Below are 16,832 nucleotides of genomic sequence, written 5' to 3' on the forward strand. Positions count from 1 at the left end.
TGAGGTATTGGAGAAGGAGACACAATTTGAGAAGCACAGTACTGGGTGTAGTTCGAGGATCCAGTGGTACGTCAAAGAAGAGCGAAGAGAAAAGTGTAGTGCATGGTGGTGCATGTTAGGAAAGATTTCTCTTTTAGGCAACTTTCCCTCCATATTTTATGGAACCCCTAAGAAAGGAGAAAATCCCAAGTGTAAAAGTGTAGAATGTTAAAATATCCTCATAAACTGCATTGTAAGATGCTGTTTGCACTGTTAGAAAAGTTACCAAATCAGGTAAAATTAAAAAACAAAAGGGAAACAGTTTCCCAGTACAGATAGTCTGAAGGACTAATCCGTTTTTCTTTTCCTCATGATCAATGATCAAAAAGGCCAGGGAAGTGAAGCTGAAGGCTTCAATTCTCTGTATAAAGTCAGGGCAGGTACTAAAACAAAAGCAAAATGTTTGGGGGTCCATAGAATGTGGAGGGAATGTTTCCTAAAAGAGAAATCTTGTTACAAATACTCACCCCCAACCCCCACCGCACTAGATTAGGGAACATTTTGCAGAGACCATTAGCATTGCAATGTTGTGCACCTGACCTACGCGCAATGGCCATCGTCTCCCCTCAGTCAGCTGATTACCTGGTTTAAATGTCCCGGCATCGAGTATGTTCTTACAAGCACTAGAGTGCGGCTTGGACTTCTGGTCTTCAGTGATCTTCATTACTCGGTACAGCTTTATCGTCACAGTATTTTGGTGTTCAAGAAAGGGGAAGTCAGCTCTTAATGACTTGTATGGAGAGTAAGGGAAAGTATTCTCAGTAGTCTTCATGGGTGGATGACTGGAGCCATGACAATATGCCATTAAAGCATGGGAATGGAGGGGGTATGCCTAACAGAAAAAGGGGATACCATGTCTGGTCCAATGATGCCATATCACTCCCCTGAGGGTTGCCTCCCCCATGTGATCCTCCTTCACATAGCCACCGCCAGGGTCAGGTTCGGGTAGCAGCTGCCATCCCCTGTCCACATGGGTAGAGGCCACCGCTGGAAAAGGAGTCATGACACCATTGGATTCATGGTAGGCCTGTAAAATCCTTGATGAGTCTTCTTTTCACCACCACAAGAATCTTTTCTAACTTTGTCCCCTCTCCTAATGGGGAATTTGTGACATTTAGGCACAAAACCCCAATCAACCTAGGGATTGTACTTATAAAGTTAGGTTATTACACTTGTTTTGTTTTTCCTACTTGCTTAATTACTCACCTTCCTTTCATGTGTTTAAGTTAATTTTATGAATTTCTACAAATCCAAGATTGTCGTGTTGTGGGATAGTGTTATTTTGCTAGTGTGTTTTGTGGCTATTATAGAGTATATTTGTACTTACCTGTCTAAGCAGAAATATTGTGTGCTTAACTCTGTGGACTCATTGTCGACCGCTGACCACACTCACTCCTGAGACTAAGCATTGACCACTCTCCATGCTTACCTTGGTTGTGTTTGGCTAACCTCTAAGAGTTCCCATGTTCACTTTAACCATGATGGCCTCCTGAAATCTTTCCACCAGACCACATTTTAGATATCCATCTTAATTGTGCACGAGGTCCAAGTCTAGTCAGTCTTAAGAAGAAAGGAAATAGTAAAGAGTCATTTGAAATGTATGTTGAAATATTAATGAACCAGCCAAAGTCAAAGAGGAGAAAGAAGTCACTTGGAATGCAGACTGATATGTCTCTGCAAGTTACCAAAAGCCTAAGAAGAAAGATTGATTTGAATTGAATGTTGGTGTACAGTTAAAGTAATAGCCCACAGTCTAAGATGGTGTGCGGGAGGAAAGAGTCATCTGTAATACTGACTGATATTTATATCCAAAGACATTCCAAATCTAAGAAGAAAGATTATTTTCTCCAGCACGGGTCTGGCATGGATCCACATGCTCATGAATATTCTCCATCGTCGAGCTGAGAATCTTTGGTAAAAGAATAAACAGTTTCACTTTCACTTTAAAACTGTATTTCTGCTCTAGACCAATCACTGTCCTCTGGGCCATACTGCCCCCATCCAATGACAGTCCTGTCCCTAAGCCCCGCCTCTGGCTGCCATCTTCAGATTTTTACCACACGCTTCAGTGTTGATAGTCCTTGACTTGCTCTCCGAGCTATTTTGTACTTTCTTCCACGTTTTTCATGGAAAAGTTCTATTTTTATTCCATCTGAGCCCTTGCTTTCGAGCCTATGCATTAGGCCCCACTCAAGTTTCTCTCGTGGAAGACGACGTTCCTTGTGGCCATCACCTCAGCCAGACAAGTGGGTGAGATCAAGGCCCTATCCTGCAAGCAGCCGTATCAGACTTTCCACGATTCGAGGGTGGGGCTGTGTATGCACCCCACTTTCATGCCGAAGGTCCCATTAGAGTTCCACCTCAATGAGCCTTTGGTGCTGCCTATCTTCTTCCTGAACCCTTCGTCGTCGATTGAGAAGATCTTGCATTTGCTGGACGTTGCTCGTCCTTTGAAGTGCTACATGGCATGCATGCATAGTTTTCGGAGGACTTCTCAATTGTTTGTGAACTTTGGACCTATGAATCATGGGAAGGCCTTGTCCAAGGCTTCCATCTCAAGAGGCTCTACGGCTGCATCATGCATTGTCATCGGCTGGCTATCCGGCCTCTGCCGTGCCGTCCGAGAGATCACTCCACCAGAGCGATCGCTGTGAACACAGCGTTCCTTTCTGGTGTGCCCCTGCTCGGCAACGTGCAGGTCCATGTATACCTTCACAAAGTTCTACTGCTTCAACAGGGATTCCAGGGAGGAGTCCAGAATCGGCCAGACAGTGCTACACAACCTGTTCGCTTGAGGTGAGTCTGTTCCAGGGGTAAGTGTTGATGGCTTCTGTTGAACATTGCCACCTCCCGTAGTTGTGTAATGTTGTGCTGCTATTAGATATTCATGGGCATGTGAATGCAGGCCAGCCCCCATGCTGGAGAAGGTTTAAGTTACTTACCTGGAACTATTGTTCTCCAGCATGGGTCTGGCAAGTATTCACATGCAACCCTCCCTCCGGCCCCTCTGTGGCTTTTCTTGGTCATACTGCCACATTACGTGCTTACCAAATCTGAAGATGGCTGCCAAAGGCGAGGCTTGGGCAGAGGACTGTCATTGGATGGGGCAGTATGACCCAGAGGACAGTGATTGGTTTAGAGGAGAAATACAGTTTTAAAGTGAAGGTGAAACTGTTTTTTCTTTAACAGAGGATTCCCAGCCTGACCACTGGGAATATTCATGAGCATATGAATCCATGCCAGACCCATGCTGGAGAACAATAGTTACAGCTAAGTAACTTAAACTTTAAAATACATGCTGTTGTGTATATGTGGTCTAATGAACCAATTGCAATCTAGGAACTAGAGACCTTTGAATTCTACATTGAGCAAATGTTTAAGCATTTCCTTACAGACCACAAATCCCTAGTATAGGGAAAAGAAGAATGGAGCCACACGTTGGAAAGGATTGTCCAAAGAAGACGACAACATGTAATGAGATTAGGAAACTGTTCTGACTGTTGTGTTCACCAACACAATTAAAGACCCGGCAGCAGCCAAAAGAGATTGAATACTTTAACAATATTAGAGTTAAATGCTGGGAGAAGAAAGTCTATAAAAGACACCATTCAGATCAAAGACTACAAATCGCTGACCTATACAAATAGTGCAGAGAAACTTTAGTTGTCTCCCTGGTGCAAAACCGTTACAGCACATTAACTATACTCCAACTAAATATGGTATTTTTAAAAGCATTACTCATGGGAGTGATTAGTGTACCATAACCTAGTATCACAATGTCTGTATAATTGCAAAATATTTCCATTTGAGAATTTCAAAACATAGTATCTAGTGTTAAAAGGAATCTTCGAAATGGGTAAGATTCATGCAGTGAACATGTGTCTAAACTGGTCAGAAGGTGGGCATTTGGGTTTGCAATTATTGCTTGTGATTATGCTTCTATAGCTTTTTTGTGGTGCAGTAACATTAACTTTTTTTCATAGCAACTTTTGTGGTGCAGTAACATTGTTAACTTTTTTTCATAGCGACTTGGATATGCCTTTTGCAAAATGGACAAAGGAGCAGGTGTGCAACTGGTTACGAGACCAGGGTTTAGGCATATACATAAATAATGGCAAGCAATGGATAGTGTCTGGCCAAACACTGCTGCATGCATCCCAGCAGGATTTAGAGAAGGTGAGTTTTGTGAAAACTGACTTGGTTAGGAAAATTGCAAAAAAAAAGCCCATTCTCTTTGTTTATTTAAACATTTGATGTCACTTGAATTGTATGTGAAATTAATAACTGTTTCTAGTTTTTCTTTACTTTTTCCATCCATGTGTAATCACCCTCAAACGAGAGAGATTTCTTTTTTTGGTATTTAACACAAGTGATCTATTACCACATGTTAAGGTGGATTTCCAGAATCAGCCCTGGTGGAAGGATTTTGGGAGGCCACCCTATAATGGCTGAACAGGGAGAGGTTTGGCAAACCCAATCGAAGTGAGGTAGCAGAGCAGACAAGGCTTAGTTTCAGGTAGGGTGTAAAAGTGGACCAGCACTACAGTTAGTCCACACAGAGCAACACCAGTAATTCCAGTTAGACAGTACATATAAAAATGCAATAATTTATTAGGCCTTTAGTTTACACAGTAAGAAGGTAAAACACATAGGTAAATATTGTCACACAAAACCTTATAAAACATGTATATACATTCACACTTAGGAGAAACAGAATTTCATATGAATCTTTTTAAAAAATGTATTTAGTGATATGTCTCGTTAATAATTTCACTAGTTTAAACATAAAATAAACAGTCTGAATACATTTTTTAATAACGGCAATAAGTATATCCTTAACCAGTAAAATTTGTACTTACATTTTGGAAGATATGCAATAAATATCTACATACAATAAATATCTAGCATACAATCAAGACAACTTGGGAGCCAGCCAACATCCTGTTCCAGAGATCACACAAAAATGAACATTGCAAACAAATGTGTTAAATAAAATCATCTGACAGTCCAAATTTGGACACTCTACCACCAAGTGCTTTAGGGTTTCTACATACTTTGGATTCTGACAAAATCTACAAATCTGCATGCACCTCTCAATTTTCAGATGTGCCTCCAGGATTTCTTTAGTTGAATATGAATTAAAACTTAGTCCTAAGAAATATTAAGAACTTTCCTCCAGACCAAGCCTTCGACTTTGATCCAAGAATCTCCTGTTTGCCAGCCTGCAACCTCTGCACCATATACCAAAACCGGCACTACCTTGGTTCTATCAAATTTAATAATGGGTATGAGTGAAAATAGTCAATAGAGGCTGTTTATCAGTTTAGCTAGACTGGCTAAAAGTGGGCGTTTGCCACATGTCCTCACATAGTGGGCTGTTTTATTATATCTTCCAGAGATAGAAAAGCCCAAATAATCTGTTAAATGAACTCCTTCCATATTGGTGTAGTTTAGTCTCCTTACAAGTAGGGGCTTGTTTTTATTGCAAGGATCCATAATCGGTATCTTGGTCTTTACACGGTTCATTTTAGATCCTTTTGATTCCCCTTCTTATCAAGGGCCTTCAGTTGGCGTTACAGACCAACTGGAGTATAGTCGAAGAGGACCAAGTCGTCTAAATAAACCAACCAATTGATGTATTCCCGAATTTCAGAGGAAAGGATGTTATTTCCCTAAATGCCTCCCAAATGTCTGATATAAAAACATTAAATACACAACAGGGCACTGATTCAGCCCTAGCATAGGCCTTTAAACATTGCTATTAACGCAAAGAACTTTGAGTATTCAGTCGAACCTTCATGTCACTGTGCAAGTAGCTTAGTATGTTTTCTAATAAATTAGGACAGCCCTACTTGATGAGCTTCAATAAAAGTAAGGGTCTGTTTACATAGCCGAAGGCCATTGTAAGATCCATGAAGACCACATAAATTGGTTGTCTTTTTGTGCAAGATCTTGTTTGCTGAAAATTCGACAATAGACTGTTTAACGAGATACTGGGGTGTTTATTATACCAGATTGATTTGTGTCATATGTTCCACTCTCTAAAGCCCAACAATATAAATGCTTTAAAAGTATTGAGGAAAATATTTTAGTAGAAACATCTAGCAATGCTATTGGGCGATAATGGTTTTCCTGTGCTTTGTTTTGTCTTGTGCCTCTTTGTCGCGCCCTGATGCCTGCTGGGTTTTTGGCGCGTAACAAATAAATAAATAAACAAAAATTAATTCTTGGGCATAGCCCTATCCGCCACAATGCACAATATTTTTCAGGTCAGAGGCATGTAACGGGTATTTATTACTTGGTCAAATATGCTTTTAAAATTCTAGACCACAGTACAGGGTTGCACCTCAAGATAAGATATGAAAGGCCGTCCGGTCCTGGTACACGAGAAATTTAGCATTTTTTGAGACCCGGTAACATGATTCCACGATGGTAAAGCATATAAAGACTAGTAATAATTGACTTCTCCTACCTGAGGAATCTGATTGAGAGTATCCCTCTGCAATGATGCTATTGGAATTGCGGTTTGATAACCATTTGGGCAGTAGGGCTGAAATTAGTTAAATAATGCCACTTGGGATATTCTGAAGAGATTCCAATAAATATTAACCAGGAGCGAGTCATGCGTACTACAATAACTAGTAGTATCCCATACTATTTTGACCACTTCGGCAAAAGGATAATCATCCAACCAATTATTCAGTGCAATGCTGAGGCCGTTTCTAGGACCAATCATCGGACCTCCATAAGGAAGGTCCTTAATTCCTTTTATTGCCAGATTTTACAACCTAGTAAAGCCGTCAAGAAGGGGGTTATCTCTCAGCCAAGTGTTTTGCAATAAAAAAAATCATAATTATCAAGGGAAAATTACCTTTTTTGAAATGGATGTGGCCTCGAGTATTCCAGGATTGTAATCTTATAGCCTGGATCCTAAAGATGTTGCGTGTGCAATATGGGATTCGAAGTGGTTGGTTTCAAGGTGTTAGCCAACCAAGACCAATCTTGAAATAATGACATTTTTGTTCAGGGTTATAGAAACTGAGTAGAACATCCTTTTGCCTAGCAGGCTTGTGATATCACAACAAATTTCTAAAGGCCCCTCCTGCATTTGAGAGTTAAAAGAATTCTTATGAACAAGTCCATCACTAGCCTTCTTCTCGGGTACAGCATGTTGGTATTTTTTGTATAAATCCTAAGCCATGCTTAGCAGACAAAGATAGAATGTTGGATCGATTATGGATACTTTTATGGTCTGATGCTATGACTCTTCCTAATAAAACCCGATGTGATGAAGATTGTACAGGTAGAGGTTGTTGTCGGAACTGTGATACAAGAGGTACTAAGTTAAAATTAGAAGGTCTCATATTGGAAGAGTTGGGCAGGAGTAATCTTTTATGTTCAACATGTAGATTTTGAGGCCCAGATGGAAAGATTGTTTCCTTTGTGCATTCCCTCATTCATTGCTATAATTTCTAACTTAGACAGACGTTCCTCTTTAGAGTATGTCGAAACATTTATCAGAGCTTCCACTTAGTCAGTGGTCTGTAATTCAATATCACCAGTGCTAATAATTGGATCGACATTCTCAGGCGCATCAGTTACTGGCTCAACCTCTTTCAGTGTTATGACAGAAGCACACTTTCCCCACGCTTTCTTTTTTAATTATTTTTTTTTTTTCTGATGGCTTAGCTTAGTGATCCTTCCTCAACTTCTTCCGACTTCTTGAAAGTAGTGTTTAAGTTGCGTCGGAAATTTCCTAGAACCACAATTGTTAGTAATGTTAATACCTTCCTGGATTTTAGTTTTTTTTTTTGCCTCTGGTTTAATTTTGGGAAGACCTTGGCTTTTTTTCCTTTCGGTAAAGCATGGCATAATTTGTGTTCTCTGGGCTGAGTTTTTGGGAATACAATTGTTCGGATTCTTCCGTAACATCTAATATAATCTTCTCCTCAGTAACCAGAAAAAAATAATCTGTTAGTAATACGGACAAATGATGATTGCACTGAGGTTCCTCTTATGTGACTATAGGCACCGACAAATTCATCACAGATTCCAATTGCTGGTGAAAATGTTGAAATATATTGATGAATTGAACTTTGTTCTGAGCTAAAATACATTCTTCTATAAATAACACTTTTGAGTTTAAAGCATGCATCAAAGCCTTTTGATCATTTTGATTGTCTTTCATGTTCTCATATGACAGAACTAATTGGAGTACAAGGTGTAGTGCTGCTAAAGAAGAAGGACCTAATGTAACTTGCTGTAAAGAGCCATCAATTAAGTGTGGAGAAAAGGGAGGCATTGTCGGTGGTGAGAAAGAGCCCGCATTATGTGAATCAACACCTGAACCAAGGCGTGAGGCCGACAACCTGTGAATATTTATAGCATCAACTTTTTGGGAACTTGACCCCTTTAATTGTCGAGTAGCAGTTGTGTGGGATCTGAGGGTGTCCTCACTTCTTTCCCCAATATAATCCTCCTCCCGGGTGGCCAGGTAAAGGCCGTCGCTTTATAATTCTGACCCTGGGGTGGATATGCGAGGGAGGATCACCTGGGTGGAGGAGACTTGAGGAGTGGTGATGAGACACCCTTGGGTAAGACACGGTTTGCCCCATTTCCCTTTTATAGTGAGTCAAATACCCCCAGGCATTTGTAGGGTCTTACCAATCCCTTCCCTATTTTGCCAGAAACCCCTCTCCCAATACACACCGGTCAGGTACTGAGATGAGGAAGAGATAACCCAGAGCCATACATCCTCTCTTTATTAACTCAGACATACACAAACACCACTCAGGTACTGGGACAAGGAAGAGGGATGCTGAGTACCAAGACCATCCTGCATTTATACCGGCCCTTGGATCTATGGTCCGGGGGCGGTATAAATGGCCCACTCAGGTGAAGCCAAGGAAATTGCCTTTGGCAACGCTTGAAGGAGAAGTTGGAGGTGAAGCCAGGGAGAAGCATGCCCGAAGCACCTACGTTCTGCAGAGTCAGGGAAGCGGATTGTGGCGGAAGCATTCGCAAGATCTCCGGTAGCAGAGCTGGTCTGCCTACCTCCTGGAGTCAGGGAATCCTCCTCTCGGTACAACCGAGGTGGCGGAGATCCTGTTTGAGAGGCGCATCGAACCGGGAGCAGCGACAGCCACAGAGAGCATGCCGACGTGAAGAACAGCACCTGGAAACGGCGTACACAGTGAGTCAAAGAAGGCCAAATGACTCCGGGATGCTGTGGTTAGATCTGCATGGTTGCTGCTGGTCGGATCGTTCGCGAAAGGACCATTTCGGCAATATGATTGCCACTCCCACTTGAAATAAACACTGTTAAAAAGTAAGCGGATGAGATAACTGAATGAAAGGATTTTATGAATACCAAATGGCAAACGAGATGAAAATGACAAGGCCAAGAAAAGGCCAGGAAAACGGAAACCTTTGAATTTGTGAATACGCCCGTGAAGAGGGTGCACATTCCCAGCAGGAGAGTAAACTGGAAATTTGATGGTAGTTTATTAAATCTAACTGATTGAAACTTTTTTAATACCGAAAGAAAGCAAGTTTGATTGAATGCCAATTGGATTGAAAGCAGTTGGTGAGATTCCCTGTGTTAGGGAGAATTCTCTCTTTAGACTAAATTTCCTAACCTAGCAAGTCCCCCAGCAGCTTTGCTGGATTTCTGGAGTTTGTTTTTTTTCCTCCTGGCAAGAGTGAGACTCTTTTTTTTCTCCCATTCTTGGACATGATTCATGGTATTCCTTTGATTGGTAATGTGTTTTATGGGCTATGGGGTCCTTTACTCCATAGGGTCTAATGTGTTTTTCCTATGTGTGTTACACAGCACCCTCCGTGCAATAACACAGGGGTGTCATAGTGACACCCCACCATAGACTCCATACCCTGGGACTGACTACTGTCTCCCAGGGCATGTAAAGTCACCATTGGCTTTACTAGTCCCAAATTATTAACAGAAACCAGTACAAACCATCATATTGTGGACGTACTGTTCGGGGCAATTCGATTGCCCCGGGGTCTGTTAGTCGAGGGGGCACGTCTCTGTCCCCCCTGATCGAGTTTTGGCTGGTGGCAGTGGAAACTACTTTTTATATTCGACCGCAAATATTTTCCTATGGGATTTTCCCATTGTTCGAGGCTACCAACTTTAATTATTTAATTCTCATAGCCTCGAACATACCGCCGGTTTATTTAATTAATATTAATTCTCCGGTTGGTATTTTTTGCCAAGACTCTATTCTAAAATGGCGTTTGTGTTCTCTTCTGTGACTCCAACCTAAGTCGAGCCCTTTGTCCCACTTTTTGGCGGGCTTCTCCACAGAAGCCTCCAAAAATGGTGCCACTCTGTCTGGCTACCACAGAGGGTGTGGGAGGGGGTTTAGGCACCCTGGACTGAGTTACCTTGGTAACTCAAGTCGCACTCTTGTGTGTTTGGCCCAAGTGGTGAGCCGGCCGGCTCACCACTTAGCATGTTTGATTGACAGCTAGGCTGAGTGAATGGGGGTATGCTGCATAAAAGCAGGGCTTTGGGGACTGGAACTTCAGAAGTCGCCACAGGACCTGAGAATCCGACGAGGGAGAAGCTGAGCCGACCTACCACGACGACACCACCGGTGGAGCCCTGCAGAACCGACTCACCACTTCCCGACGACAGAGAAGATCTCCCGGCTGGAGAGGCTTCTTCCCCTGACTGCTGGGCACAACCAGTTTACCTTCTTTTCTTCGCACCCCAGACCGGTTTGTGGTCGAACTGCCCGTGCCAAGCACCCCGGCAGCCAGATAGCCACTTACCACTGAACCGCGAATCAACGGACCGCTCCTTGTACCTGAGAAACTCTGCGGCTGGTTTCTTCCCTGGCAGTGCAACGGACTCCTGTCTTCCTCCACGACGAGATCCTCTCTTCCCCCGGACGAAGCACCGACTTGCATCCGCTGCCAGGAACAACTGCCCCCGCTGGAGTGTTCTCACCACTTTAAGGTACCGTGTCCGCCAGGCCTCCCTTTCTAAAGATTGCTACAAGGTAATAATAACCCCTTAACCTTCTGGACTGGGCTGGCCGCCTTGACCATCTAACTGGTCCCTTTCTTTTGGTCCAACTCTTTCTGAACCTTTGAGACTTTTGTGCACTTTTCAACCGTGTGACCTTGGACACATTTCGTTCTGATCCTCTTAAAGTGGATCCATCTTTCTGAACTCTAACTTCAATCACACAAGAGTGCGACTTGAGATACCAAGGTAACTCAATCCAGGGTGCCTAAACCCCCTCCCACACCCCTGTGGTACCCAGACAGAGTGGCACCACTTTTGGAGGCTTCTGTGGAGAAGCCCGCCAAAAAGTGGAACAAAGGGCTCGACTTGGGTTGGAGTCACAGAAGAGAACATAAACGCCATTTTAGAATCGAGTCCTGGCAAAAAATACCAACCGGCGAATTAATATTACATAAATAAACCGACGGTATGTTCGAGGCTATGAAAATTAAATAATTAAAGTTGGTAGCCTCGAACAATGGGAAAATCCCATAGAGATATATTTGCGGTCGAATATAAAAAGTAATATCCGCTGCCACCAGCCAAAACTCGACCAGGGGGGACGGAGACGTGCCCCCTCGACTAACAGACCCCGGGGCAATCGAATTGCCCCGACCAGTACGTCCACAATATGATGGTTTGTACTGGTTTCTGTTCATAATTTGGGACTAGTAAATCCAATGGTGACTTTACATGCCCTGGGAGACAGTAGTCAGTCCCAGGGTATGGAGTCTATGGTGGGGTGTCACTATGACACCCCTGTGTCACTGCACGGAGGGTGCTGTGTAACACACATAGTAAAAACACATGAAACCCTATGGAGTAAAGGACCCCATAGCCCATAAAACACATTACCAATCAAAGGAACACCACAAATCATGTCCAAGAGTGGGAGAAAGAGTCTCACTCTTGGCAGGAGAAAAAAACAAACTCCAGAAATCCAGCAAAGCTGCTGGGGGACTGACTAGGTTAGGAAATTCAGCCTAAACAGAGAATTCTCCCTAACGCCTTGCCCTCACAACTATAGCTAAGCAATGTGTCGGGATGTCAATAATTGTTTTTTCATTTGTATAGCGCGCACAAGCCCTCTGGCATCAGGGCGCTAGGTTGAACCGTTTACAAAAGGCCCTTAGGCACAATAGGTAGAATACATAGTTACGGCGTTACATACAGTCCTAGAAGTACATGCATTACAGTCATAGGAGTACATGCATGAGGCTACAGAGTCAGGATGCAGTCGGATGCATGAATCAGGGAGGGTTAATTGAAGAGCCATGTTTTAAGGGCTTTGCGGAAAGCCCGGAAGGAATCATCTGATCTGATCTGAGTTTGGTGGGAGGGAGTTCCATTGCTTCGTTTCTATAACTGGGAAGCTTGAACCACCTGCTTTAGCTCGTTTGAATTTCGGTTGAACTAGTCTTTGGTGAGTATGGTGTTCTAATGGGTCTGGTTGATTGCGATTTGGAGAATCTTTAGGAGAGGTAGGGCGGTGCCGACTATGGGTGATGGTTAGGGGTTAGGGTCTTGAAAATAATGATTTCCCGGATGGGGAGCCAGTGTACCGCCTTGCGGGCAGCTATGTGTTCAGATCTGGGGAGGTTAAGGGCAGCTCGTAGGGTGTTCTTTTGGATGTTTTGCAGTATTTTTTACCTTATGGGCTGAGGTGCCAGCAAATAAAGCTTTCAGTAGTCTAACCTTGCGCCCACCACGAAAAGGAAATGATGATTGACACAAAGTTCTGAGCTTCTTTCAGCTCCTAGCTTCCTCTTCAGCTCCCCTTCCCCAAGTTCAAGAAAGTTCCACAAATCCTTGAGGTTCACTTCCCCAAACTTAAGACAACACAGTTCACAAGGAAAGGGTCTTGAGGCTCCGTCCTCAAGATAGCATTGCAGTTCAGCAAGTCTCATGGTTCACTTCCTCAAGACTTCAACGTATAAACCTATACTCATCTGTCTTTCAATATTTGTTTTTATTGGCTTATTGGTGAAATTGTGACAGCTTCATTCCACAGTTACATTTTCAATAAGCAATTCTTAATTCTACAATTCATCAAACATTACCTTTCGCATTGAATATCTTAAACCATTACACATAAATGTAATCAATGTATAGCATGAGCTTACAGGTCCAAGGTGAATTACTGATCGGGTGTGGGCAATCAGGTTGGCAATAATAATACAAATTGTCGTTCCAGTACTTGGTTCAGTTTCTAATGTAGATTAACAAAGGATTCTCGTTAGATCGCCCTTCTTTTTATTCCTCGTAATCAGGGTGGACGTAAGAGTATTCATTAATTCATTAAACATGTGTCCCCTATCCATCCCCCTGGCCTTTTCTGCCTCAGTTTTGATCTGACTTTTTAGTAACTTTGGGTCCCACAGCAATTCGATTCCCTAACTGTGTGATGGAAAGTCTCCTAGCATATGTCTTAGATCCACTTCTGGTTTGTCCACCCAGTTAGATACTGTTTGCAACTGAGCTGATGCAGAATAAGTTTCAAAGTCAGGTAAGGTCAGTCCCCCTTCTGTTTATGGCCTACGAAGAGTGGTTCGTGCCACTCGTCTGTCATTGAGCCCCATAGGAACTCCCCTATTTTGGCATCCAGCATTTTAAAAAACATTTTCTTAATCTTATATGGTATATTAACAACATAATAAAGTAGTCTGTGTAACACCTCCATCTTACATAAGGTGATTTTTCCCATCAAGGAGAGTGGCAGGGATTTCCAGAATTCTTTTGAGTCTCCTATATTTGACAATGCCCTCCCAGGTTTGAACATGAGTCTTCTCCATTTCGTGAAAAATTGTGACTCCCAAGTAGCAAAAGGATTAGAGTTCCCAACGTATCCCTCATTGCGGGAGTAGATCTACGGATTGTGTACGCATGGATCCTAATGAGAATACTAGGGATTTCTTTGTTCACATTGTAGCCTTACAGCTTTCTAAAGTTGGCTAGTATCTCAACTATCACCGGGACATTTACTATAGGGTTACTAACATATACATACCATGCATTGTCTGCGTATAAGGATATATTATGCATAATACCTCGAACCCTAACTCCCGTCTCCGGTATGTATTCCCTGAAGTACCCTGCCAAGGGTTCCAGGGCCAAGGCGAACAGTATTGGTGATACCGGGCACCCTTGCCTGGTTCCCTATCTCTCGTGTCCATTTTTCGGATATCCAATCGCCTGTTTTGACTCTTGCCTGGGGGCTTGAGTATAATAACCGGATCCACCGCAATATTTGAGGACCCATCCCGATCTCCCCCAATACTCTGAAGAGCCATGGCCCTTCCACCGAATCAAAGGCCTTAGTGGCTAGGGATGTAACGGTATAACGGTATACCGTTAAAGATACCGTGAACCACTTAATTGAACAATAATAACCGTCACATTGTTCATACCGGTATACCGTTTATATCGTTAAGTGTGCTTTTCAATCTGATTCGGAAAGGCTGCAGTAAGCAAGTGCTGCACAGTCTTGGCTTTGCACTGTTGGATGTGCCGTCTGCAAAGTAGTTTCAGTTGGAGCAGTTTTTAATGCCATTCCATAAACCATGCGTGCCTGACACAATATCAATATGTTATCAATAGGAAGAATACATAAAGTGCCAAGAAGGAAAAGGGTTTACTTTGGGTTGGCGGCTTTGGGGTTTATATATTTATAATGGATGTTTGCAAAATAATATGACAATGGAGGATTTCCCTGGTTCTATCTTTGAATTTACAAATAATAAGTCACACTGCGAAATTCACTCATCTCTGTGGATATTCCCTGCTGCCATACGTGTGCGTGTGTGTATGTGCACAAATGTATACTACCATCAGCCTCCATTGATCTGTGGCATGCAGGTTATCAAGATGGCAACATGTTCATCTTCACCAGTAGCCAGTGGGGGAGCTAAAAGCCTAAATGACCACTTAAGAAAAGCTATTCAGTTTGCTTTGCCAGTCGCAGCAGGGCTTCCTCCCCACTCTCCTCCTCTCCACACGTGTGTTTGTGTTTGGTGGAAGCAAGGGATGGCATTTCAGTGGAAAGTATGTTGAAAAGCCCAATTCTGGCCCTGGGTGCCTGGTTTTGTTTGCGATGATAAATCTGACAATTTATGACCTTTTAGAAAATATTTAAGATTAGTTAACTCCACCTGCTATATATACCGCGATAACCACGATATACCGTCATTTGGCAAGACGGTTATCGTACCGTCATAAAACTAATACTGTGACACCCCACAGTGGCTATTCCACCAGTAATCCGTCGGTGCAAGGGGATTTACCCTTCAGCATTGATCTTCATGCTCGCTCAATCTCCTCTGCTTCTATCAATGCTTCCAGTGCCTGTCTTTGGGGCTGCGTCAGCCTAGGCGTATGTGCTATTTCTAACAAATCTGATGCCTCCTCTTCCGAGTACATGCCTTCACTACAGTATCATTTCTTATAATAATCTTGGAAGACCTTGTTAATCTGTTATTGTATGACTACTCTAGATCCCTCATAGTCATTGATTTGTGTAATTGCCCCCCCCCCCCCCTGGTGTTCTTTTCGGATCAACCACGCGTGTAGCTGACCAGCTTTATCGCCTTCCCTGTGTATTTTCTTGGTATATTGGTTCCTATCGAACTTGGGCAATGATTCTTGGTGTGTGTGTTGGGCGGTAATTGCTCCTGCCAGATCTGGGCCCACCACCTTCCCTGCGTCCAGGTCAATTTCCAGATCGCTGATGTTTCTGTGTCCCTTAGTTTTCTGAACAGGGTTTTTCTCATTCCCACTGTCTTGGATATACATACACCCCTCATCGATCTCTTGAGAGCGTCCCACATGGTGCCTACTTTTTCAACTGAGCCCTTATTTCCCAGAAATGAGACAATCTCCTCTCTGTGTCATGTTAAACGCCCTGTCCTGTAGTGACTCCACTTTTCGTCTCCAAGTTGGTGTTGCTGGACGACGGCTTCCCGTTTGTAGTGTCGGGACCAGGGGGCATGGCCTGATGGCACTTTCCCTAGGTTTCCGTCTTGGAGAATCTATGTGCATTCTCTGTGCCCGTAAATAAATAGTCTAAGCGAGTGTATGTGACTTGTACTGGTGAGTAAAAGAAATACTCTCTTTTGTCGCCATGTGACCCTCTCCATAATTCCTGCAAGTCCAGCTCTGATACCATTCTATTAGGGGAGCGTGTTGAGCGCGACCTCTGATAAACCCCTGTCCGGTCCGGTCTTTGTCTGGGTCTAGATAACAATTCAAGTCCCCTCCCCAGATGAAAATATCTGCTCTGTCTCCACCCATGAATTCCCCAATCTGTTTGAAGTATTCTTCGTTGTTTGTTAGGTGTGTAATAGTTCAATATGCAAATCTTTTGCCCTTCTAAGCTACCCTGCATTATACATGTGCACCCCTCTGTGTCCCCCCTTAGTTGCTTCCAACTGCAGTGGTACTTTTCGCGTCTAGCCAAATCAACACCCCTCTTGAATATGATGATCCCACCAGTATGCCCCCCAACCTTTTAGCAGATCTGCGATTTCAACCACAATTAAGTACGTCTCTTGTAATAATGCCACCTGAATGCCATGCAGGCGCAGGAACTGCCAAACTCTCTTGATATGTGACCCCTCTCCTGGATATTTCACCTTTCTGAGTTGACAGTATATTTCCCTTTGTGTCCCCAGCTGTGCTTGTCTGCTATCCAGCTAGGCTTTCTTCAAAAATAAACAAATGTCCCAACTGTAGTTATGCTGGTAGTTCCTTATGTCATTGTCTT

At 43.1% G+C, this 16,832-nt stretch overlaps 1 protein-coding gene across 17 annotated transcripts in view; it reads left to right on the forward strand.

Annotated features, from left to right (window-relative positions):
* PPFIBP1 (PPFIA binding protein 1) overlaps window positions 1-16,832 on the forward strand; it is a 1,584,927-nt gene that overhangs the window by 1,211,508 nt on the left and 356,587 nt on the right. For all 17 annotated transcript variants that reach the window (XM_069628106.1, XM_069628107.1, XM_069628105.1 and 14 more), the window contains one exon: window positions 4,065-4,215. In XM_069628106.1, the coding sequence (XP_069484207.1) occupies window positions 4,065-4,215 (151 nt within the window). The remainder of the gene's footprint in view (window positions 1-4,064; window positions 4,216-16,832) is intronic.

Source organism: Ambystoma mexicanum, chromosome 12 (genome assembly GCF_040938575.1).
Source record: "Ambystoma mexicanum isolate Mex_15411 chromosome 12, UKY_AmexF1_1, whole genome shotgun sequence".
Classification (NCBI taxonomy): domain Eukaryota; kingdom Metazoa; phylum Chordata; class Amphibia; order Caudata; family Ambystomatidae; genus Ambystoma; species Ambystoma mexicanum.